The sequence below is a fragment of the Salmo salar genome, chromosome 23, assembly GCF_965601325.2.
Source record: "Salmo salar chromosome 23, fSalSal1, whole genome shotgun sequence".
NCBI classification, from domain to species: domain Eukaryota; kingdom Metazoa; phylum Chordata; class Actinopteri; order Salmoniformes; family Salmonidae; genus Salmo; species Salmo salar.
Window position 1 is genome coordinate 47,135,639 of NC_138313.1, and position 26,618 is coordinate 47,162,256.

General features: G+C 42.6%; 1 protein-coding gene across 2 annotated transcripts in view; it reads right to left on the minus strand.

Moving 5' to 3' along the window:
• Positions 1 to 21,559, minus strand: part of LOC106584785 (inner centromere protein) — a 40,341-nt gene extending 18,782 nt beyond the window's left edge. For both annotated transcript variants that reach the window (XM_045706328.2, XM_045706327.2), the window contains exons 1-7: positions 21,300 to 21,559; positions 20,582 to 20,730; positions 20,296 to 20,403; positions 18,913 to 19,565; positions 10,105 to 10,147; positions 9,775 to 9,832; positions 7,647 to 7,791 (exon numbers count right to left, since the gene is read on the minus strand). In XM_045706328.2, coding sequence (XP_045562284.2) covers positions 7,647 to 7,791; positions 9,775 to 9,832; positions 10,105 to 10,147; positions 18,913 to 19,565; positions 20,296 to 20,403; positions 20,582 to 20,730; positions 21,300 to 21,302 — 1,159 coding nt within the window. In that variant the 5' untranslated portion in view covers positions 21,303 to 21,559. The remainder of the gene's footprint in view (positions 1 to 7,646; positions 7,792 to 9,774; positions 9,833 to 10,104; positions 10,148 to 18,912; positions 19,566 to 20,295; positions 20,404 to 20,581; positions 20,731 to 21,299) is intronic.
• Between the last annotated feature and the right edge of the window lie 5,059 nt (positions 21,560 to 26,618).

Sequence of the window (26,618 nt, forward strand, 5' to 3'; positions counted from 1 at the left end):
ATGTCCTTGAGTGGTCCTGCCCGAGCACGGACTTAAACCCGATCAAACATCTCTGGAGAGACCTGAAAATTGCTGTGCAGCGACACTCCCCATCCAACCTGACAGAGCTTGAGAGGATCTGCAGAGAAGAATGGGAGAGACTCCCCAAATACAGGTGCCAAGCTTGTAGCGTCATAACCAAGAAGACAAGGCTGTAATCCCTGTCAAAGGTGCTTCAACAAAGTACTGAGTAAAGGGTCTGAATACTTATGCAAATGTGATATTCCTCTATATTAAAAAAGACCAGCGGTAAATAATAACACAAGCTTATGAAACACTGTTTCGTTGCAACTGCAGTGCTGGTTGTAGCATGAGTGGAAGTAGGGAGAATGCAAATGTTATGGCTGTTTTAACAATGTTGACAGTGCTGAACAACAACTTAAACATAAACTAAACACAAACAGCAGCTTGTTGCTGCATTCGTTGAGTCTAGTCATGATTTTAAAAGTTATGGAATATCACATTAATCAACTTTGCTGTGCATTCAAGGCTTCTTTTTACAGTCTATGGCGCGAGGGAACTGCAGACACGGTGATCTGAGCCATCCGATTGGCCAGCGGTAGGCCTAAAGGTTCACTTGATTTTCTCTCTGAGCCTGTTGGGTAGGTGGAGTTCCACCTTCACATGAAATGGTTCAAAATGGGAACACTTTGCCTTCCCGGCACTAGGGCTGCTGAATCAAGTGCACCTACCACCAACAGCACAAAAACAAATGAAAAATAATAGGAACGCAAGGCTTTATCGTTGTTTTTTTTTTACAGAAATGTTTGGTAATCAACTAGGAATGGCTTCGTGACCACTGGTCTAGGGTGTCGGGTAAGGTGATATGATCCTCAACTAGACTCACAAAGCAGTTCATGATGACAGAAGTGAGTGGGTAAAGGAACGATGGTGGACATCTTGAAGCAAGTGAGAACAACACACTGGGATAGGGAGATTGACGGACATATTCAACACTCCAGCCAGCTAGTCTGCACATGCTTTGAGAACTCGGCTTGGTATGCCGCCTGGGCCGGCAGCCTTAAAAATGTCTTAAGTCACATCGACCAAGGAGAATGAGAGCTCAGTCCTCGTGAGCGCCACTTGTTTCCTTGAAATGGGCAAAGAAGGTGCTTGTCCAGGAGCAAGGCGTCGGTGGCAAAATGTTGCTGGTTTTCCCTTTACAACCTGTGATTGTCTAAAGTCCCCGCCACATACATCTCGTGTCTGCGCTGTTTAATTGCGGCTCCACTTTGGCCCTGCACTGTCATTTTGCCTGTTTGTTTGCCTAACAGAGGGCATAGCTGGTCCGTTTGTACACGTCCACGTTCCCAGTTACCTTGCCGTGGTTAAATGCCGTGGTTCGCACTTTTAGTTTTGTGTGAATGCTGCCATCAAACCATGGTTTTTGTTTTGGATAAGTTCTAATCACAGTAGGAACAACATCCTCTATGCACTTCCTGATGAACCCAGTCACTGAGTCAGTGTATACGTCAATACTATTCTCAGAGACGACCCGGAACATATCCCAGTCCACGTGAAACAATCTTGAAACATTGATTACAAATTGGCCAGACCAATGTTGAACAGTCCTTACCACGGGTACTTCCTGTTTAAGTTTCCGCCTATAGGAGGGGAGGAGCAAAATGGAGGTGTGATCTGATTTGCCGAAGGGAGAGCCTTGTAGCCGTCCCAGAAGGGGGAGTAGCACAGGAGACGCATTGATAAAAGTTCAGTAGAGTTTTCCTTAGATTTCCTTTATTCAAGTCAGCAGCTACAATAAATGCGGCCTCAGGTTATGCAGTTTCCAGTTTGCACAAAGTCCAGTGTAGTTCCTTGACAGGCGTCGCGGTGTTTGCTCGGGGGGAATATACATGGCAGTGACTATAACCAAAGCAAATTCTCTCAGGAAGTAATGAGGTCGGCATTTGATGGTGAGGTATTCCAAATCAGGAGAACAAGACGACTTGAGTTCCTATACACTATCACACGATGAGTAGTTAATCATGAAACATACACCTCTACATTTCTTTATCCGCCCAGAGAGTTCCTTTTTCCCCCCATCTGCGCAATGGACAGAGAACCCCGCTGGTTGAATGGACGGTGACAGTATATCTGGAGAGAGCCATGATTCCGTAAAACAGTATGCAAGAGTCCCCGATGTCTCTCTGGCAAGGAGATCCTCGCCCCGAGCTCGTCTATTCTGTTGTCCAGGTATACGTTAGTGAGTAATATGCTCTGAAGCGCCTCCTGAGTTGGACTAAAAACCCAATACTTCACGGATCCGTTTCCCCTAACACAGATTAAGTCTAGCCCTGGACTAATAAATGCTTTCAAAAGGAAATCCTCCATTTAGAATGCTATTAAAAAGTGGAATTGACAGCCTTTTAACCTGTTGGGGGTAGGGGGCAGTATTGACACGGCCGGATAAAAAACGTACCCGATTTAATCTGGTTACTACTCCTGCCCAGTAACTAGAATATGCATATAATTATTGGCTTTGGATAGAAAACACCCTAAAGTTTCTAAAACTGTTTGAATGGTGTCTGTGAGTATAACAGAACTCATATGGCAGGCAAAAACCTGAGAGGATTCTATATGGGAAGTGGCCTGTCTGACAAGTTGTTGTTCATCTGGGCTCTTTTTATTGAAGACGGAGGATCTTTGCTCTAACGTGACACTTCCTACGGCTCCCATAGGCTCTCAGAGCCCGGGAAAAAGCTGAACGATATCGAGGCAGCCTCTGGCTGAAACACATTATCGCTTTTGGCAAGTGGCCGATCAGAGTACTATGGGCTTAGGGTGCCCGAGTCAACCCCGTGCTTTATTTTCTTTCGTCTGTTTACCTAAATGCAGATTCCCGGTCGGAATATTATGGCTTTTTTACGAGAAAAATTGCATAAAAATGGATTTTAAACAGCGGTTGACATGCTTCGAAGTACGGTAATGGAATATTTAGAATTTTTTTGTCACGAAATGCGCCATGCTCGTAACCCTTATTTACCCTTTCGGATAGTGTCTTGAACGCACGAACAAAACGCCGCTATTTGGATATAACTATGGATTATTTGGGACCAAACCAACATTTGTTATTGAAGTAGAAGTACTGGGAGTGCATTCTGACGAAGAACACCAAAGGTAATAACATTTTTCTTATAGTAAATCTGACTTTGGTGAGTGCTAAACTTGCTGGGTGTCTAAATAGCCCGGCATCACAGGGCTAGCTATCTACTGAGAATATTGCAAAATGTGCTTTCACCGAAAAGCTATTTTAAAATCGGACATATCGAGTGCATAGAGGAGTTCTGTATCTATAATTCTTAAAATAATTGTTATGCTTTTTGTGAACGTTTATCGTGAGTAATTTAGTAAATTCACCGGCAGTGTTCGGTGGGAATGCTAGTCACATACTAGTCACATGCTAATGTAAAAAGCTGGTTTTTGATATAAATATGAACTTGATTGAACAAAACATGCATGTATTGTATAACATAATGTCCTAGGTGTGTCATCTGATGAAGATCATCAAAGGTTAGTGCTGCATTTAGCTGTCTTCTGGGTTTTTGTGACATTATATGCTAGCTTGAAAAATGGGTGTCTGATTATTTCTGGCTGGGTACTCTGCTGACATAATCTAATGTTTTGCTTTCGTTGTAAAGCCTTTTTGAAATCGGACAGTGTGGTTAGATTAACGAGAGTCTTGTCTTTAAAATGGTGTAAAATAGTCATATGTTTGAGAAATTGAAGTAATAGCATTTCTAAGGTATTTGAATAACGCACCACGGGATTCCACTGGCTGTTACGTAGGTGGGACGATTTCGTCCCGCCGGCCCCAGAGAAGTTAACTACTTTGCAGGTATGAAACAAACAAAAATAAAATCAGTCAAAAATGGTTTCAATGACCGGAGGCTGGGACAGCTTGGCTTTCTCTGTACGCAACTACAGAGAGAGATACAAAGTAAATACACAGGAAGAGCTATACAGAGATATATACATATATATATATATATATATATATAGGAGTAACTTGGTCAGGCAGTAAGAGACGGGTCAGTAGGCTGGTAATGTAGTACATTATGTACTACTAAATTATGTACTACATTACCAGCCTCCTCTAGTCACTCCCCTATATATATATATATATATATATATATATATATATATATATATATATACTGCTCAAAAAAATAAAGGGAACACTTAAACAACACATGCTAGATCTGAATGAACAAAATAATCTTATTAAATACTTTTTTCTTTACATAGTTGAATGTGCTGACAACAAAAATCACGCAAAAATAATCAATGGAAATCCAATTCATCAACCCATGGAGGTCTGGATTTGGAGTCACACTCAAAATTAAAGTGGAAAACCACACTATAGGCTGATCCAACTTTGATGTAATGTCCTTAAAACAAGTCAAAATGAGGATCAGTAGTGTGTGTGGCCTCCACGTGCCTGTATGACCTCCCTACAAGGCCTGGGCATGCTCCTGATGAGGTGGCAGATGGTCTCCTGAGGGATCTCCTCCCAGACCTGGACTAAAGCATCCGCCAACTCCAGGACAGTCTGTGGTGCAACGTGGCGTTGGTGGATGGAGCGAGACATGATGTCCCAGATGTGCTCAATTGGTTTCAGGTCTGGGGAACGGGCGGGCCAGTCCATAGCATAAATGCCTTCCTCTTGCAGGAACTGCTGACACACTCCAGCCACATGAGGTCTAGCATTGTCTTGCATTAGGAGGAACCCAGGGCCAACCGCACCAGCATATGGTCTCACAAGGGGTCTGAGGATCTCATCTCGGTACCTAATGGCAGTCAGGCTACCTCTGGCGAGCACATGGAGGGCTGTGCGGCCCCCCAAAGAAATGCCACCCCACACCATGACTGACCCACCGCCAAACCGGTCATGCTGGAGGATGTTTCAGGCAGCGGAACGTTCTCCACGGCGTCTCCAGACTCTGTCACGTCTGTCACATGTGCTCAGTGTGAACCTGCTTTCATCTGTGAAGAGCACAGGGCGCCAGTGGCGAATTTGTCAATCTTGGTGTTCTCTGGCAAATGCCAAACGTCCTGCACGGTGTTGGGCTGTAAGCACAACCCCCACCTGTGGACGTCGGGCCCTCATACCACCCTCATGGAGTCTGTTTCTGACTGTTTGAGCAGACACATGCACATTTGTGGCCTGCTGGAGGTCATTTTGCAGGGCTCTGGCATTGCTCCTCCTGCTCCTCCTTGCACAAAGGCGGAGGTAGCGGTCCTGCTGCTGGGTTGTTGCCCTCCTACGGCCTCCTCCACATCTCCTGATGTACTGGCCTGTCTCCTGGTAGCGCCTCCATGCTCTGGACACTACGCTGACAGACACAGCAAACCGTCTTGCCACAGCTCGCATTGATGTGCCATCCTGGATGAGCTGCACTACCTGAGCCACTTGTGTGGGTTGTAGACTCCGTCTCATGCTACCACTAGAGTGAAAGCACCGCCAGCATTCAAAAGTGACCAAAACATCAGCCAGGAAGCTTAGGAACTGAGAAGTGGTCTGTGGTCCCCACCTGCAGAACCACTCCTTTATTGGGGGTGTCTTGCTAATTGCCTATAATTTCCACCTGTTGTCTATTCCATTTGCACAACAGCATGTGAAATGTATTGTCAATCAGTGTTGCTTCCTAAGTGGACAGTTTGATTTCACAGACGTGTGATTGACTTGGAGTTACACTGTGTTGTTTAAGTGTTCCCTTTATTTTTTTGAGCAGTGTATAATTCACCAATACATTTCTTGGTACTCCAACAAATATTGCTATCAGGTTGTAAGTCACAGCTGGCCTGGAACATTGTTTGCTGCCTCCATTCAGGATGCACTGTTTGAGTTTTAATGACCGAGTTTAAATCAGATGATAAGGCTGGGAATGTCAATACAATCAAACTACCAAGGGTAGCTAATACGTCGCTAATAGGCTAGTGTATCAATTTATTTCGCAAACAAAAAAAACCACACAGAGCCTAACATTAGCTAGCGGCAGGGAGGATGTCATGTAATTGGAGGAGTGGGTGAGTAATGTTAGGGTTGAACTGGCTATTTATATGCATAACCTTTATAATACTGGGGAAGCTATGCTAAGTACATAAACTACGAGTAAATCATCTGTTGAAGACAAGAACTAGAACCGGCAACAGGAAGTGCGTCACGACGCTGGGATCAGCCTACAACGCCGACGACAGGAGGAGCAAGTTTAAACCACGCTCCTCCTCCCTCGGACAGGCCAGCATTGAGCGGGAAATATCTCTCGGTATAAATGAGAGAACAATAGAATGTGACTCTCTCTTCTCTGTTTTGCCCTGCGAGGTAAAACAGCGAGACCGTATATACGAACAACCCATTTACCACACACGTGTTTGCATTAATTAAAGTACAGCTAAATCAGAAGTTACTATGTGCTGACTATTTGTTCTGTTACCAGAAACGAACTGTCGCAACATTAACAGTAACCTACTTTTCCCCCCCACACTCATACCGTTTTTCAGTGGCTACAGCTAGAGATGCAGGTTAGCTAGCAAGAAATGTGAATCACTTTGCTAGCAAGCTAGCTATGCTGAACGAATGTTAGCCAGATTGAATTTACGAACACACCCTGGATATCTAATCTAATTTCAGAGCACTCTCGTCTGGGTGTGCCAGAGCACAGAATACCTGATGAATTTACAAACGCACAATACCCTGAATGTGAACGCTGAGGGTAAACGTTGGCAAAAAAAAAAAAACTCACTTAAATTGGTGCCAGCAGCACAGTTAATCACTAACGCTCCAGATAACATGAAAACAGCCTATCCAGCTCTGCTAGGGTGAGTAAAATGGCCAGAGTGAGGTGTTCTCATTTCTGTCTGGAAGTAGCTAGCCAACTTTAGCCAGTTAGGTTGGGTGCTTGACTGCCGTTGTGAGTTAGACTTGGATCAACCCTACTCCTTGGCCAGAAGGTCCAGTGTCATTAGTGTTGTGTGCACTCTGAATTTACCAGACAAACAATCTGACAACGGTGCGAATTTACCAAACAGACAATCTGACAACGCTCTGAATTTAGGAATGACCCAGAGCGCACTCTGACACACTGGAGGCAATTTACGACCGCACCCTTAAGTTGCCAATCTTTTGGCATTGATCAAATGGGCAGGGAAGTGTTTTTACAGACACCTATGATTACACAGGTTAGAACCAATGCATTTACTTCCTTGTTGTTTCCACTCCCTGTTTGAACAGGGCAATAAGGGGAAAACATGTGCTTGGGTATGTGGTACGACGCAGCTGTGGTAGGTGTGCCAGTCTTGCCTTGCTGATGGTGGTGGTGATGTGTGGCATGATGGTGGTGTGTGGTATGGTGAGGTGGCGTGAGGTATGGCGGTGGTGACGTGAGGTATGGCGGTGGTGGCGTGAGGTATGGCGGTGGTGGCGTGAGGTATGGCGGTGGTGATGTGTTGATGCTGGTCTGGTGATTTGGGTTGTGGTGATGGTGGTGTGAGGTATGGTGATGATGGTGTGTGGTATGATGATGGTGTGTGGTATGGTGGTGTGTGGTATGAGGTATGGTGATGTGAGGTATGGTGTGTGGTAGAGAGAGAGGTATAATCGTCTGTACCTGATCCAGAGTGTGGTGTGCCAGTCTTGGCCTTGTTGATGATCGAGGCTGGTGTTGGCATGGTGGAAGGTGTCTGGGCCATGGAGCGGGTGAAACAACGAACCTCAACACTAAGAGCCCCTGGGTGGTTCGACACCGTGTTAAACTAAAATAAGAGATGAGTTTAGATGATACATTTCACTGATACATCAATATATTTACATGTGGAGAACACAATAAAACGGTAAAGCTAGATAGACATGGTATAAATTACTAAACAGGGTTGTCAGGATACCTGAATTTTGACTTCGATAACAGGTTTTGTATCATTATACCAAAAACACAAAAAAGTTAGAATTACGACTGGGAATTATTTTTTCAAACATTTAACAATATGTTGATACCTGGTAGAACAAAATAACAAACATATTTTCTATATTAAATTTCTTACAAAAAATAAAACATTAAATAAGAAGAATATTTTCAATTTAATTATACAAAACCATATGGTGAGATTCAGAGCATTCAAAATCATTGTACAATTATATCTGTTTTAAAATGTAATTTGATACATATCAGGGTTAATTTGCTCATCTATGACCATAATATTGGGCAAAATTCCATTCATTAAAACATACGGTTTTTCCACATTTTGTTGTTACAAGGTGGGATTAAAATTGATTTAATTTTAGTTTTTTTTGGCCAACTATCTACACAAAATACTAATGTCAAAGTGGAAGAAGCGTTTATAAAAAAATGTATACAAAATATTTTCAATGACTGAAGTCTAAGAGCTTTGCACACCTGGATAGCACAATTATTGCAAACATTCTTTTTTTTATTCTTCAAGCTCTGTCAAAGTTGGTTGTTGATCATTGCTAGACAGACATTATCATGTCTTGCCATCGATTTTCAAGCCGATTTAAGTCAAAACTGACGGGGCTGTAGCAGAGCAGGTCGAGAGTTAAGTTCCTTGGTGCCCACATCACTAAAACTATCATGGTCCAAACATACCAAGACAGTCGTGAAGCGGGCACGACAACACCTTTTTCCCCTTAGGAGACTGAAAAGATTTGGCATGGGTCCCCAGATCCTTAAAAAGTTATACAGCTGCACCATCGAGGGCATCCTGACCGGTTGCATCACCCCCGGCTATGGCAACTGCTCGGCATCTGACCGTAAGGTGCTACAAAGGGTAGTGCATACATCACTGGGGTCAAGCTTCCTGCCATCCAGGACCTATATACCAGGCGGTGTCAGAGGAAGGCCATAAAAATTGTCAGACTCCAGTCACCCAAGTCATATTGTTCTCACTACTACCGCACAGCAAGCGGTACCGGAGTGCCAAGTCTAGGTCCAAGAGGCTCCTTAACAGCTTCTACCTCCAAGCCATAAAACTCCTGAACAATTAGTCCAGGTGGCCATTTGATTATCTACAATAAACCCCCCCCCCCACTACTAGCTGTTTATTATCTATGCAGTCACTTCACCCCTACCTACATGTACAAATTACCTCGACTAACCTGTACCCCCACACATTGACTCGGTACCGGTCCCCCCTGTATATCGCCTTGTTATTGTTATTTAATGTGTTACTTTTAAATTGTATTATTTAGTTTATTTAGTAAATATTTTCTTAACTCTTTCTTGAACTGCATTGTTGGTTAAGGGCTTGTATAAGTAAGCATTTCACAGTAAGGTCCACACCTGTTGTATTCGGCGCAAGTGGCAAATCAAATTTGATTTGATTGCCATGCTGAATATTACGTTCAACAAGTGGCTTGTTACTGTGTCAGCGGCATGCGCAAGTAGCCTTGCTAGCTTACTACTGTCCCTTTGAGACGATTCAGACAAACGACTAGACAGATGCGATCCTCTCGATCCGTATACGATGTGAGACATTTTGACAGAAGTACCGAAAGTAACAAAAGTACTAGCACCGAAACCAGATTCTAGTATGTTCTATTATCCAAACAGCGATAAAAAGTTTCTACATACCGTGCAACACTACCAATCAGGGTTGAGGTCCATTTTTTAAAAATCAGTAAATGAGGAAAATCTCAATTAGAATTTTTGTTTAATTCTTGAAATGTATTGGAATGACCCCATCTTTCAGATACATGCATCTACCAGGTGCCAAGTTTCCTACCTCAGGAGAAGTCTCAGGACCAAGACATCCTGTCTCCATTGGCTCCTCTGACAACACCCTGCCATATACACAACAGTTGATCAGATACATGACTCAGGGGCTGCGTCCCAATAACACTTCCCTTCGTGGATTTGAAAGAAAAATGACTGGTATGTGGAAACTCCCTCTAACCCACGTCTACACCAATCCAGTGCTTTTAAAATTTACTAGTGAACGAGGAATAAGAGATTGGGATGTAAACTCCCGTCTATAACCTTAGCATACAAATGACAACAGAAGTACATACATTTAGACATGACAATATTTGATTAACAGGTAGATATGACTTACCCATCTGTCTGCATCTTGACCTCATCACCGTCAGCTTCCACATCTGTTACAGTAGACAGACACAATCAAATCAACATGGACGTCCGAACCGTTCCTATAATGTTCATCATTTACAGGGTTGTGCCGACATGACCATACTCGTAATCGTATCCGTAAATTGACAGTTGATAGTCGTTCTCACAGATTAGTCCGACGGATGGGTGTGTCCTCAACTTGCAGCAGGTAGCCAAGTTTGCTGTCACTCTGTCAGAATGCACATTAGCATTTCATATTTTCCCCCTACCCTAAGCCCCACTTGCTAGATATTATGCACATTGATAGCAAACTTCCTCGCCATGTGATTTATCATAGTAGCAGGCAGCAGCAAATCTAAATGATCAGACCGAAAAACGTGCGAGGAAAAGGGATCGGATTAAAATTATGAAACGAGTGGACGGAGAAATAAAGCTTCACTCTATCCAATCAGAGCAGCAGGATCAACGTACAGCCCGCCCTTCTCTTTAAAGACAGGCAAACTAGCCAGTTGAGTTATTTAGACCATTCACATGACTGACTCAAAGACAGTTCAGTATGGTTTACAAAAACTGTGACTGACATGAGAAAGATGCTTGCTGGAACCTGAAAATAACTTCCCCACCCCCCAATCATGGATAATTAAATTAAAATAAAACACTGATCATAAATCGTATGATTTTAATCCAGGCGCTTATAAGAAATCCCCCTACGCCTACCGACGAACCATCAAGCAGGCAAAGCGCCAATACAGGACTAAGATCGAATCCTGCACTTGCAAACTATAACAGATTACAAGGGAAAACAGTAGGGTTGGGCGATATAGAGTTACATTTGATTAATTTCAATATACACTACTGGTCAAAAGTTTTAGAACACATCCTTCAAGGGTTTTTCTTTATTTGTACTATTTTCTACATTGTAGAATAATAGAAGACATTATAACTATGAAATAACACATATGGAATCATGTAGTAACCAAATAAAAAAAAGTGTTAAAATATATCTTAATTTTTGTTTATATTTGAGATTCTTCAAATAGCCATCCACTTTGCCTTGACAACTTTGCACACTCTTGGCATTCTCTCAGCTTCATGAATGCATTTCAATTAACAGGTGTGCCTTAAATGTTAATTTGTGGAATTTCTTTTCTACTTAATGCGTTTGAGCCAATCAGTGGTGTTGTGACAAGGTAGGGGGAATGTCATGACTCTCCTGTGAAGGTCTAAAGGATCAGGTTACAGTGGGTCCTCTCTACAGCATGCTCGCTCTCATGGGGAGGGGGGTCGGTCATAAAATACACTGCCCCTATGCTCTGTAGTGTTCGAGATTGGAATGTAAACTGAAACAGAGAGACCCTTGGAGATCAAAAGTTTTACTAATTAAATAATATTTATATTTTTGAGAGTAAATATGAAACTATTTAGGAGAAGATGGGTTTCTCAAATGACTGCCTCGCCTGGTTCACCAACTACTTCTATATCTATATCTATATCTATATATATATATATATATATATACAGAGAAAAGAGTCGGCCTGAGAATTGAAAACTGTGGCACCCCATAGACTGCCAGAGGTCCGGACAACAGGCCCTCCGATTTTATACACAGAACTCGGTCTGAGAAGTAGTTGGTGAACCAGGCGAGGCAGTCATTTGAGAAACCCATCTTCTCCTAAATAGTTTCATATTTACTCTCAAAAATATAAATATTATTTAATTAGTAAAACTTTTGATCTCCAAGGGTCTCTCTGTTTCAGTTTACATTCCATATATATATATATATATACATACATACATACATACATACATACATACATACATACATACATACATATATATATATATATATATATATATACACATACATATATACATACATACACACACATTTACATATATATATGTGTATATAAATATATATGTATGTATATATATATATATATATATATATATATATATATGTGTATGTGTGTATATATACATACATACATACATACATACATACATATACATACATACATACGTATGTATACACATATATATGTATGTATGTATATATACACATATATATGTATGTATGTATATATACACATATACATACATACATATATATATGTATGTATGTATGTATATATATATACACATATACATACATATACACATATATATATATATACGTAAACACACATATATACACACACACACACATATATATATACACACATATATACACACATATATATATATATATACACATACATACATACATACATATATATACATACATACACATACATATATATATATACATATATATATATACATACATACACATACATATATATATATACATATATATATATATACATACATACATACACACATACACATATATCTCTATCTATCTCTCTCTCTCTCAATGATGTCGCTCTCGCTGCTGGTGAGTCTCTGATCCACCTTTACGCAGACGACACCATTCTGTATAGTTCTGGCCCTTCGTTGGACACTGTGTTAACTAACCTCCAGACGAGCTTCAATGCCATACAACTCTCCTTCCGTGGCCTCCAACTGCTTTTAAATGCAAGTAAAACTAAGTGCATGCTCTTCAACCGATTGTTGCCCGCACCCTCACGCCCAACTAGCATCACTACTCTGGACTAGAGGTCGACCAATTATGATTTTTCAATGCCAAAAAAAGGCGATACCGATTACTCGGCCGATTTATTTATATATAAAATAATGACAATTACAACAATACTAAATGAACACTTATTTTAACTTCATATAATACATAAATAAAATCTATTTTGTCTCAAATAAATAATGAAACATGCTCAATTTGGTTTAAATAATGCAAAAACATAGAAAGTAGAAGTGCAATATGTGCCATGTAAAAAAGCTAAGGTTTAAGTTCCTTTAGGTTGTAGTTATTAAGTTTTAGGTTGTAGTTATTATAGGAATTATGACGCGTCGACTATTTCTCTCTATACCATTTGTATTTCATATACCTTTGACTATTGGATGTTCTAATAGGCACTTTAGTATTGCCGGTCTAATCTCAGGAGTTGATAAGCTTGAAGTCATAAACAGCGCTGTGCTTCAAGCATTGCAAAGAGCTGCTGGCAAACGCAGGAAAGTGATGTTTGAATGAATGCTTACGAGCCATGCCAATTAAAAATCGGTTGACCTCTAGTTCGTTTGTTATGTAATTCTGTGTGATTATTTAGTGAGTAAATAAATAATTAAGCCAATTTGTATATCGCTGATTCATGATTTAGGCTAGGGTTCGTGCAGATATCCAAGCGTTTGTGACGTTCAGTATCTGAAGAGCTGAAATTGACACTCTATAAACAACATGTTCCCGTGGTTCCCCGACTTCCTGGTTAATTAAAGTTACATGATTAGTTTAAAATCGGTAATTAAATTGATAATATACAGTCTTCACATTTAATGATAGTCCAGACACGACAAGGGTATACAGAAGATGGTCTTTTACCAAATAGGGCTAAGTCCATATTATGGCAAGAACAGCTCAAATAAACAAGAAACGACAGTCCATTACTTTGAGACATGAAGGTCAGTTAATACGGAAAATTACGAACTTTGAAAGGTTCTTCAGGTGCAGTCACAAAAACCATCAAGCGCTATGATGAAACTGTCTCTCGTGAGGACCGCCACAGGAAAGGAAGACCCAGAGTTACCTCTGCTGCAGAGGATAAGTTCATTAGAGTTACCAGCCTCAGAAATTGCAGCCCAAATAAATGCTTCAGCGTTCAAGTAACAGACACATCTCAAACATCAACTGTTCAGAGGAGACTGTGTGAATCAGGCCTTCATGGTCGAATTGCTGCAAAGAAATCACTACTAAAGGACACCAATAGTAATTGACTTTCCTGGGCCAAGAAACACGAGCAATGGACATTAGACTGGTGGAAATTTGTCCTTTGGTCTGGAGTCCAAATTGGAGATTTTTGGTTCCAACCGCCGTGTCTTTGAGACGTAGTGTGGGTGAACGGATGATCTCCGCATGTGTATTTCCCACCATAAACCATGGAAGTGGTGGTGTTATGGTGTGGGGGTGCTTTGCTGGTGACACAGTCTGTGATTTATTTCGAATTCAAGACACACTTAACCAGCATGGCAACCCCAGCATTCTGCAGCAATACGCCATCCCATCTGGTTTGGGCTTAGTGGGACTATCATTTATTTTTCAACAGAACAATGACTCAACACACCTCCAGGCTGTGTAAGAGCTATTTGACCAAGAAGGAGTGCTGCATCAGATTTATTTTACCTTCATTTAACTAGGCAAGTCAGTTAAGAACAAATTCTTATTTTCAATGACGGCCTAGGAACAGTGGGTAAACTGCCTTGTTCAGGGGCAGAACGACAGATTTGTACCTTGTCAGCTCAGGGATTCAAACTTGCAACCTTTCGGTTACTAGCCCAACGCTCTAACCACTAGGCTACCCTGCCGCCCCAGATGACCTGGCCTCCACAATCCCCAGATCTCAACCAAGTTGAGATGGTTTGGGATGAGTCTGACCACAGAGTGAAGGAAAAGCAGCCAACAAGTGCTCAGCATATGTGGGAACTCCTTCAAGACTGTTGGAAAACCATTCCAGGTGAAGCTGGTTGAGAGAAAGCCAAGAGTGTGCAAAGCTGTCATCAAGGCAAAGGGTGGCTGCTTTGAAGAATCTAAAATATATTTTGATTTGTTTAACACTTTTGGTTACTACATGATTCCATGTGTTATTTCATAGTTTTGATGTCTTCACTATTATTCTACAACATACCAAATAGTAAAAACCCTTGAATGAGTAAGTGTGTCAACTTTTGACTGGTAGTATTTGTTTTTGCGAGAAATTCCAAAATTGCTGTATCGCAAGGCATTTTGTATTCCCCATTTCATGAACGTTTATGTCCACTTGTTCTCATGTTGTATTTCTGGTCATCTCCTGTGTACCTTCCCATTTACACCAGAGATCTATATATAATGAAGAGATGCACGTCTCTGCCCTAACAATTAGAGTCGTCATCCCAAAAGGCAGGTGACAAGCATAAATCCAAAATAAGTCCATAGAAACACATTGGGCTTATTTTGGACAGATTTTAGCGAGAGTGAAACCTCTCGTGTCGCATCTTCCTCTACGGTTACACACACACACACACCAAGCCCCTCCCTCTGCCACACAACAACAAAGAGAGATCTCTTCTTCTTCTCTGACAAATGGTTTCACTATTTGAATTAGAGGTTCAACAGAATGGGTCATATGGACACCAACACATGGAGACATTATTTCACTCAAATAGAGGAAAAGTTAACCTTTCTAACGATACCCCCCCTTTGTGTCAACTACTCAAACTGCACACAAAGCAAACACTTCTAAAACAAGTGGAAAATGAATGCTCAGTTAGTCGCGCACAGCATTGTGGTAATAGATTTTAGCCAAAGACTTTTATACTAGCTGTATAGTCCATTTTTATAAAATGTGCAATAAGCATAAAACAATAAGGAAATGGCGGCAACTTCTCATTCTGAGGGCACTTGATTTCAACATCTGAACAAGGTAGACAAGCTAACATAAGTTTGACATTTTTCTTTTTTTTAGGCCATATCACCCAGCCCTAAAACCCAGCTGAGAGCTGCCCAGTTAAGCAAGCCTACCAGACGAGCTAAATACCTTCTATGTGCACGTCGGGGCAAGCAACACTGAACCATGCATGAGAGCACCAGCTATTCCAGAAGACTTATCAAGCTTTCTGCAGCCGATGTGAGCAAGACCTTTAAACAGGTCAACATTCACAATGCTGCAGGGCCAGACGGATTACCAGGACGCGTACTCAGAACATGCACTGACCAGCTGGCAAGTGTCTTCACTGACATTTCAAACTGTCCCTGTCCGAGTCTGTAATACCAACATGTTTCAAGCAGACCACCATTGTCCCTGTGCCCAAGAACACTAAGGTAACCTGCCTAAATGACTACCGACCCGTAGCACTCACGTCTGTAGCCATGAAGTGCTTTGAAAGGCTGGTCATGGCTCACATCAATGCCATTATCCAAGAAACCCTAGACCTACTCCAATTTGCATACCACCCCAACAGATCCACAGATGATGCAATCTCTATTGCACTCCACACTGTCCTTTCCCACATGGACAAAAGGAACTGCTATGTGAGAATTCTGTTCAACACCATTATGCCCACAAAGGTAATCACTAAGCTAGGGACCCTGGGAATAAATACCTCCCTCTGCAATTGGATCCTGGACTTTCTGATGGGCCGCCCCCAGGTGGTAAGGGTAGGCAACAACAACTGCCACGCTGATCCTCAACACAGGGACCCCTCAGGGGTGCGTGCTTAGTACCCTCCTGCACTCCCTATTCACCCACAACTGCGTGGCCAAGCACAACACCATCATTAAGTTTGCTGACGACACAACGGTGGTAGGCCTGATCACCGACAACCATGAGACAGCCTATAGAGAGGAGGTCAGAGACCCGGCTGCGTGTTGCCAAGATAACAACCTCTCTCTCAATGTGATCAAGACAAAAGGAGATGATTGTGGACTATAGGAAAAGGAGGACAGAGCATGCTACCATTCTCGTCGACAGGGCTGTAGTGGAGCAGGTTGAGAGCTTCAAGTTCCTTGGCGTCCACATCACCAAAAACGATCATGGTCCAAACACACCAAGACAGGTGCCCCCTCAGGAGACTGAAAAGATTTTCCGGGCGCACCATCTAGAGCATCACTGCCGGGTATGGCAACTGCTAGGCCTCCGAGAGTCAGTATGAGAGAGGAGATAACATAATACAGGACAGACTCCCAGTGGTTCCTCAGGACAGACTCCCAGTGGTTCCTCAGTCCAGACTCCCAGTGGTTCCTCAGGACAGACTCCCAGTGGTTCCTCAGGACAGACTCCCAGTGGTTCCTCAGGACAGACTCCCAGTGGTTCCTCAGGACAGACTCCCAGTGGTTCCTCAGGACAGACTCCCAGTGGTTCCTCAGGACAGACTCCCAGTGGTTCCTCAGGACAGACTCCCAGTGGTTCCTCAGGACAGACTCCCAGTGGTTCCTCAGGACAGACTCCCAGTGGTTCCTCAGGACAGACTCCCAGTGGTTCCTCAGGACAGACTCCCAGTGGTTCCTCAGGACAGACTCCCAGTGGTTCCTCAGGACAGACTCCCAGTGGTTCCTCAGGACAGACTCCCAGTGGTTCCTCAGGACAGACTCCCAGTGGTTCCTCAGGACAGACTCCCAGTGGTTCCTCAGGACAGACTCCCAGTGGTTCCTCAGGACAGACTCCCAGTGGTTCCTCAGGACAGACTCCCAGTGGTTCCTCAGGACAGACTCCCAGTGGTTCCTCAGGACAGACTCCCAGTGGTTCCTCAGGACAGACTCCCAGTGGTTCCTCAGGACAGACTCCCAGTGGTTCCTCAGGACAGACTCCCAGTGGTTCCTCAGTCCAGACTCCCAGTGGTTCCTCAGGACAGACTCCCAGTGGTTCCTCAGGACAGACTCCCAGTGGTTCCTCAGGACAGACTCCCAGTGGTTCCTCAGGACAGACTCCCAGTGGTTCCTCAGGACAGACTCCCAGTGGTTCCTCAGGACAGACTCCCAGTGGTTCCTCAGGACAGACTCCCAGTGGTTCCTCAGGACAGACTCCCAGTGGTTCCTCAGTCCAGACTAGAGTCAGTATGAGAGAGGAGATAACATGATACAGTCCAGACTCCCAGTGGTTCCTCAGGACAGACTAGAGTCAGTATGAGAGGGGAGATAACATGATACAGTCCAGACTCCCAGTGGTTCCTCAGTCCAGACTCCCAGTGGTTCGTCAGGACAGACTAGAGACAGCAGAATAAGTGGAGCAAGCACTGTGTCTCGTGCTATAAGGGGACATGGGCTGTGATGATAGACTTGATCTGCTCTCAAGTCAGCAGACGATGTGAGATACATTTGACAGAAGTAACATTCTAGTACGTAGTATGTTCTATCATCTAAATAGTACACAAGTTTCATTTACCATCCACCACTAAACTCACACGACTAGCTACATTTACCATCCACCACTAAACTCACACGACCAGCTACATTTACCATCCACCACTAAACTCACACGACCAGCTACATTTACCATCCACCACTAAACTAACACGGCCAGCTACATTTACCATCCACCACTAAACTAACACGGCCAGCTACATTTACCATCCACCACTAAACTAACACGGCCAGCTACATTTACCATCCACCACTAAACTCACACTGCCAGCTACATTTACCATCCACCACTAAACTAACACGGCCAGCTACATTTACCATCCACCACTAAACTAACACGGCCAGCTACATTTACCATCCACCACTAAACTCACACGACCAGCTACATTTACCATCCACCACTAAACTAACACAACCAGCTAGATTTTTTTAAATCGACCTAAAGAAAACTGCCTTTTCAATGCCAAGTCAAAGTTGCACAAACGCACGTGTTTTGGTCGCAGTCTCAAACCCTGAACTGGGTTGTCTGTCCTTGCATTTCGTTTATGTTTGCTTGCGCTTGTTAGCATTTAGTTAGCGTCTGCTATGGGAATCCGCCAGTACTTAGTTAGCATAAAAATATACATTTTTGGGAAAGAACTAGCGCCCCTTCTGTGCACTGCCAGTAATACCGTATACCCTGGTATGGTACAGGAACTGCAGGAACATCTGGATAGCACCAAACTGTACAGCACATCAACCCTATTCACAGTCTAATGGCACAACGCCAAGTCATATTTCATCACTCACCAAGCCCGCTGACGTTACTGCTGCAGGTGGAGCTGCCCAGCCGAGCCTCCTTCTTCTTCAGGAAGGATCTCCTGGAGGCCCTGCGGACAGACTCCTGGGTCATGCTGTTTCTCAGCCCTGCCAGGGAGAGCCGCACAGTCAGGGAGTGTCTCACGGAGCTACGCCTGGCGCCCAAGAGCGTGGCAGCAGCAATGACTATCTTAATGGCGGCGCGGCCTGGAGAGCGCTCTGCGTTGGGGTTCATCTGGAGCTCTGCAGACTGCCGCTCGGAGGCTGAGCTCTTGACTACGGCTTCAGTTATGTGGCTTTGGGTCTGAGGGGAGTGAGGGGTTGTGAAACATGGGGGCTGGGAGGAGTCTGAGCTGGACTCCCCCCTCTTACTCTCAACCTCCTCCTGGATCTGGCTGATGGAGCTAGACACGTGCTGCTGTGCCTCCTCCAGCAGGAAGGAGGTGGTCTGAGCAGCTCCTTTGTGGGTGCTGCATACAGGTGATGCCACCTCAAGCTGGGTGGTCTGTTTGGGTCTGCGAGCGCATGAGGGTTTGACCAGCTCTTCCCTTGTGACTAGGGATCCTCCTTCATCCTCTGCTATCAGGTTCAGGGATGTGGACACGAAGGAGCGACGCAGGTTGCTGCGCTTGCCCTTGGAGAAGCTGCAGGACGGTCAGAGAGAGAGAGACAGAGAGACAGAGAGAGCCACAGAGAGACAGAGAGCCACAGAGACACTGTTTATTGTAAGGCGTTGTCAGCACCATCACCAAGTTCCTGGTACATGCAAATGTGTTGACGAATAACGGTGATTCTGATAACTGTACTATTAAAAAATATATATATATTTTACCAGGTAAGTTGACTGAGAACACATTCTCATTTACAGCAACAACCTGGGGAATAGTTACAGGAGAGAGGAGGGGGGATGAATGAGCCAACTGGAAGCTGGATGATTAGGTGGCCGTGATGGTATGAGGGCCAGATTGTGAATTTAGCCAGGACACCAGGGTTAACACCCCTACTCTTACGATAAGTACCATGGGATCTTTAGTGACCACAGAGAGTCAGGACACCTGCTTAACGTCCCATCTGAAAGACAGCATCCTACACAGGGCAATGTCCCCAATCACTGCCCTGGGGCATTTTTTTTTAGACCTGAGGGAAAAAAGTGCCTCCTACTGGCCCTCCAACACCACTTCCAGCAGCATCTGGTCTCCCATCCAGGGACCGACCAGGACCAACCCTGCTTAGCTTCAGAAGCAAGCCAGCAGTGGGATGCAGGGTGGTATGTAGCTGGCACAACGTATAGAGTATCACTATGATTAACATGATAGATCATAAATTAAAAGGTTATACTGAGACATGTCTGGGCAGGACAACACAGGAGCCTACCGTCTCTTGTTGCGATTTTCATTCTGACCCACAGAAAGACGTTTCCTTCGGTTGCTCTTCTTCTGTGATGGAGTCTTTGGCATCAATTCCGGTTCCGCACTAAAGTCACTGAGACGGTAAGAAAAATCAAATGTTAATATGAATGACTGCAGAAAGAAAAGGTCAATGGCTGTAGGATTAATTCTTCCTTCTGCCAATCATTACTTTCCAGAATTTAAAAAAAAAAATGACAAAACAATTAGCTCAATGTGTGTCTATGACAACGGTGGGGTCTTTTTCCTCCCACCTTGAGAATATGCGGTTGGCTTCATGTTGGATCTCAAACAGCCAAACCATGTGGTCATTGTCAATTTCATTGGCAAACGCTTGTATTTTCACGTCGAACATCTGCATCAGGATGCGCGTTGAGGACAGTACAGAGCTCATAGTTGCTACCTGTGAAAGATCGGTTTTAAAAAAACCGGATTATTACATATGTGGTGGGATGTGTTAAACCTCCTCTCGTAGATAAATTAAATCGTTTCTCCCATCTAAAAATGGGCTATCTAGGAAGGACAATAAACATAATATCGTAGTACGCTCATGCTTTTTAACCAAACATTGCAGTTAACGTTAAACATTACATCAAATGACACACAACAAAATAAACAAAGTGACACGACAACCATCCAGACAATAAAACATGTATAAAACAAACATGTATTGTATCAAATGTTAGCTAACTTGGGATTTATCGTTACAAACTGGCTAACAAGTGAACTAGATTACTTTAATTTGAGATATCCCGTGCATTTCCCCAAAGTGGCCTCCGATGATCATGAATCAGAGTTAGCTACCATGCAGTTTAAACAGAAATATGCTAAGTATATAAACATGTTGAAGAAACAGAAAGCTAGCTAATGCCGGTTTAGCCAAATTAGCGAGTTGTTTAAAATGTTAGCGGCACCGTGTATTCATAGCTAACGTAGACTGAGCCTAATTTAAGGAAAATACAACTTGCATACCATAAAACTCTTCCGGCTTCGACCAAATACAATCCGTTTCTCTGCGGTAGCAGTTCACTCTACATTCCAGATAAATTCAATAATGTTCATAAAAGCATAATCCACCATTATCATTCTATGCACAACATAATTGTCGGTCTTTCCTTCAATTTGATTTCTACACCCGCTGAAATCCCTTTAAATTGTCCTAAACTGTCTGAGCCAATTGGGGACTGGTTTGTAATGACGACCCCCAGTCTGCTCCCCATAGCCAATAAAACCCGAGAGCGCATGTCCGGGATACACTGAGGGGATTCGATTATCTGGCCCGGGTTACACCACTGGGAGGACTTTGTATCGGGTGAAATGTGATTGCATTGGTTTTGGCCCCTTTCAAAAAGCCCACTGGGAAGTCGGCTCAAAACCTTAGTGATGTAGCCTAGGCTAGATTAAGCACGTGGAGTAATAAAGGCATAACTTGTCGTGATGTGTGTTTTGTCCTATATTTGTATTTAATGTATTTTTATTTTTAATCCCAGCCCCCGTCCCAGCAGGAGGCCTTTTGCATTTTGGTAGGCCCTCATTGTAAATAAGAGTTTGTTCTTAATTAACTGACTTGCCTAGTTAAATAAAAGTTAAATAAAAAATAAAATAAATAAAAGGGCATGAACGAAAGAACTTCCTCCAGCAGAACAGCAAAAATGACTATGCTTATTGAAACATCCAAGCAGGTAACCAGTGCTGGAAATATCTTCCCTACAATTGACAGTCAAGCCATCCATCTGTCTTCTGTCATGTCCAACATGGGAGTCAAGTTTGATCCTTCTCTGTCCTTTGATGCTCATATAAAACATATCTGCAAACATAATTTTTCCCGTCTAAGAAATATCACCTGGCTCAAACCACCCAGATGCAGAGAAACTCTTCCACGCCTTCATCCTCTTCCGGATCGACTACTGCAAAACTGTGTTTCCAGCCAAATCACTTCAGAGGCTACAATATTTCCAGAATAGTGCTGCCAGAGTCGGATTATGTGTTTTCAAATGCAAAGGTAATTGCATTTGATAAAAACGCTTTATCTGCATTTCCATTGAAAACTAGTTTGAAAATATTTAATGGAAAAAAGATAATATGTTTCTGGACGATGCAGCATGTTGCCTTGTTTGACAACTTGACCGAACGGCACAGAGTGTTCAATTTGAGAAGGGCGCTTCTCCCGGCTTTCCCAGTTCACATCACCGCTCAGGTTAATAAGTTCCAGTCACTGATTCAAACCATCCAATCAGATGAGTGTTTTTTGTTCAAGACACAAAAATCTTTGTCTCTTTGATGTTATTCATGTTTCAGCAAATCATACTATTCAATCATGTACTGTAGCTGGAAGTCTGAGCATATTGAGGTAGAAAGGCTTGGCAGATGTTTTTTAATGTTTATTATAATGATGTGGAAAACAAACTATGATTTTCACAAGCCATAAACTACAAAAATGTAAACATTGGCGCAAATGCATCTCTGAGTCCATCTAGGTTTAGCTAGGTCTGCTATGATATTAGATACAAAGAATTCAGATTATAAAACGTCTTCTCTTTTTAGTCATAAAAAAATAATTTTGATTTTGATTTGTTAGCCTGAATTCAAAATGAATTACATTGTGTTTTTTCTCTCACCCATCTACACACAATACCCCATAATGACAAAGTAATTTTTTTTTGTAAACATTTTTGCAAATTGATTGAAAATTAAAGACAGAAATATCTCATTTGCATGAGCATTCACACCCAAGCACCTTTGGCAGCCTTTCTGGGTAAATTTCTAAGAGCTTTCCACCCCTGGATTGTGCAACATTTGCCCATCATTATTTTCTAAATTCTTCAAGCTCTGTCAAATTGGTTGTTGATCATTGCTAGACAACCATGTTCAGGTCTTGCCATAGATTTTCAAGCAGATAAGTCAAAACTGTAACTCGGCCACTCAGGAACATTCACTGTCTTCTTGGTAAGCAACTCCAGTGTAGATTTGGCCTCGTGTTTTAGGTTATTGTCCTGCTGAAATGTGAATCATCTTTCCAGTGTCTGGTGGAAAGCAGACTGAACCAGGTTTTCTTCTAGGAAAATACTCCCCAGTCCTTAACGATTACAAGCATTCCCATAACATGATGCAGCCACCACTATGCTTAAAAATATAGAGAGCGGTACTCAATAATGTGTTGTATTGGATTTGCCCCAAACATAACACTTTGTATTCAGGACAAAAAGTGAATTTCTTTGCCATATTTTTTGTAATATTACTTTAGTGCCTTGTTGCAAACATGATGCATGTTTTGGAATGTTGTTATTCTGTACATGCTTCTTTCTTTTTACTCTGTCATTTAGGTTAGTATTGTGTAATAACTATAATGTTTTCTCCTATCACAGCCATTCAACTCTAACTTTTTTAAATCACCATTGGCCTCTTGGTGAAATCCCTGAGTGGTTTCCTTCCTCTCCGGCAACTGAGTTAGGAAGGACGCCAGTATCTTTATAGTGACTGGATGTATTGATACACCATCCAAAGTGTAATTAATAACTTCACCATCCTCAAAGGGACATTCAATGTCTGTTTTTATTTTTTAAACTTTTTATTTTTTACCCATCTATCAATAGGTGCCCTTCTTTGCGAGGCTTTGGAAAACCTCCCTGGTCTTTGTGGTTGATTTCCCCCCCCCCCCCCCCCCATGTCACGTCCTGACCCTAGTAAGATGTCATTTTCTATAGTAGAGTAGGTCAGGGCGTGACAGGGGGTGTTTTCCGTTTTTCTATGTTTTCCATTTCTATGTTTGTGTTCTAGGTTCTCTGTTTCTATGTTGTTTTTTTGGGGGTTGATCTCCAATTGGAGGCAGCTGGTCCTCATTGCCTCTGATTGGAGATCATATTTAAGTAGGGGTTTTTCTTCCTGGGTTTTTGTGGGTAGTTGTTTTCTGTTTTGTCAAGTGTACCCGACGGAACTGTTGGCTGTCGTTTTGTTGTTTTGTTTAAGTGTCTTCATTAAAGTTAAGAAATGAGCACTCTATACGCTGCGCCTTGGTCCCCTTTATACGACCCGCGTTACACCCGAGTACCCAGTTGTCTTGAAATCACCATTAGCTGTGGAATCTGCCCCATGATTTGACAGCCTGCAAATATGCAGTATGAGAGAAGCAACCTCACCGCAGCAGACGGTACGGGGTGGAGTCAACCTGCCCACCACACGTTTTTCATTTACGGAGGCTTTGCCGACAGACAAGCAGACAAGCAGACAAGCGGAGCGGGGGTTCGTAGCTCAGTGGGTTCGCCTGGACATGTTCAGTACAACAAAAACGTCTTGGAACGTTCCATATAGAAATGCCATGAATAGAACTGAGGTGATTCATGAGAATCAGAGACATGTTTGTTCTACATAACACATCTCTAACCATAACACGCACACACATTCATACTGACTCTACCTACGCACCCATACTCATATACAATCCTCATTTATGCTTCTGCTACTCTGTTTATCATATATCCTTATGCCTGGTCACCTTACCCCTATACATGTCTACCTCCATCACTCCAGTATCCCTGCACATTGTAAATATGGTACTGGAACTGACCCTGTATATAGTCACCTTACCCCTATACATGTCTACCTCCAGCACTCCAGTATCCGTGCACATTGTAAATATGGTACTGGAACTGACCCTGTATATAGTCACCTTACCCCTATACATGTCTACCTCCAGCACTCCATTATCCCTGCACATTGTTAAGTCTGTCAAAAGTGTGCAGGTTTGAGCATGTGTCTGTGTGCCCTCACATCTCTATCAAGCCCAAAAGCACAGAGAGAGAGAGAGAGAGAGAGAGAGAGAGAGAGAGAGAGAGAGAGACTCTACCTAATACTACAACTGAACCTGGTGGAGAGGATTACAGAGAATCATCTCACAGTGAAAACAATCACAGCGTCTGTGGATATTGAGACTGGAGGACCTCAGTCAGGTTTTAAGCCAGTCAAATCAAATAGGACAAAGATGATAAAAGGACAAAGATCCCGTATCAATACTAAAGTGTAGGAAATCCACTGAGTTGTCCTTCCTGAAATCACCCAGTCAAAGACATGCTACATCCTGTTGTTGTATTGTGTGGCAAGTTTTTTCTTTACATTGGGTACATTTGATTAAACGTGATTAAACATGTGCAAACCCATACAAAGGTTAAAGAACAGATCTGTGATATTTGTGGATTCTGTTTTCACTCCACAGAAAAGTCACCTCCAAACTCCTGCTGCAGACAGGTTTACTTGTCATCTTTGTAGTAAAAGGTTCATCTTCAACAGTAGGCTGATAGAGCACACGAGGAGCCACACGGGAGAAATCACATCACTGCCGTGATTGTGGCAAAGGATTCAGTCGGAGTGAACCTTTAAAAGTGTACTCGAGGAGCCACACAGATGTGCTGTCTGTCTGGGGGAAATGTCTTGAGACAGAAGATTGAGAGACAAAGTTTAACTCCCAGCTGTGAGAGGCACCTCAGGACACTACTATGTACATGAAGGCAGGGTAAAGTGACTAGGCATCAGGATAGATAATAATAAGGTATTTGAGGTAGATATGTACATGAAGGCAGGGTAAAGTGACTAGGCATCAGGATAGATAATAATAAGGTATTTGAGGTAGATATGTACATGAAGGCAGGGTAAAGTGACTAGACATCAGGATAGATAATAATAAGGTATTTGAGGTAGATATGTACATGAAGGCAGGGTAAAGTGACTAGACATCAGGATAGATAATAATAAGGTATTTGAGGTAGATATGTACATGAAGGCAGGGTAAAGTGACTAGGCATCAGGATAGATAATAATGAGGTAGATATGTACATGAAGGCAGGGTAAAGTGACTAGGCATCAGGATAGATAATAATAAGGTATTTGAGGTAGATATGTACATGAAGGCAGGGTAAAGTGACTAGACATCAGGATCGATAATAATAAGGTATTTGAGGTAGATATGTACATGAAGGCAGGGTAAAGTGACTAGACATCAGGATAGATAATAATAAGGTATTTGAGGTAGATATGTACATGAAGGCAGGGTAAAGTGACTAGACATCAGGATAGATAATAATAAGGTATTTGAGGTAGATATGAACATGAAGGCAGGGTAAAGTGACTAGGCATCAGGATAGATAATAATAAGGTATTTGAGGTAGATATGAACATGAAGGCAGGGTAAAGTGACTAGGCATCAGGATAGATAATAATAAGGTATTTGAGGTAGATATGTACATGGAGGCAGGGTAAAGTGACTAGACATCAGGATAGATAATATTAACAGTAAAATTA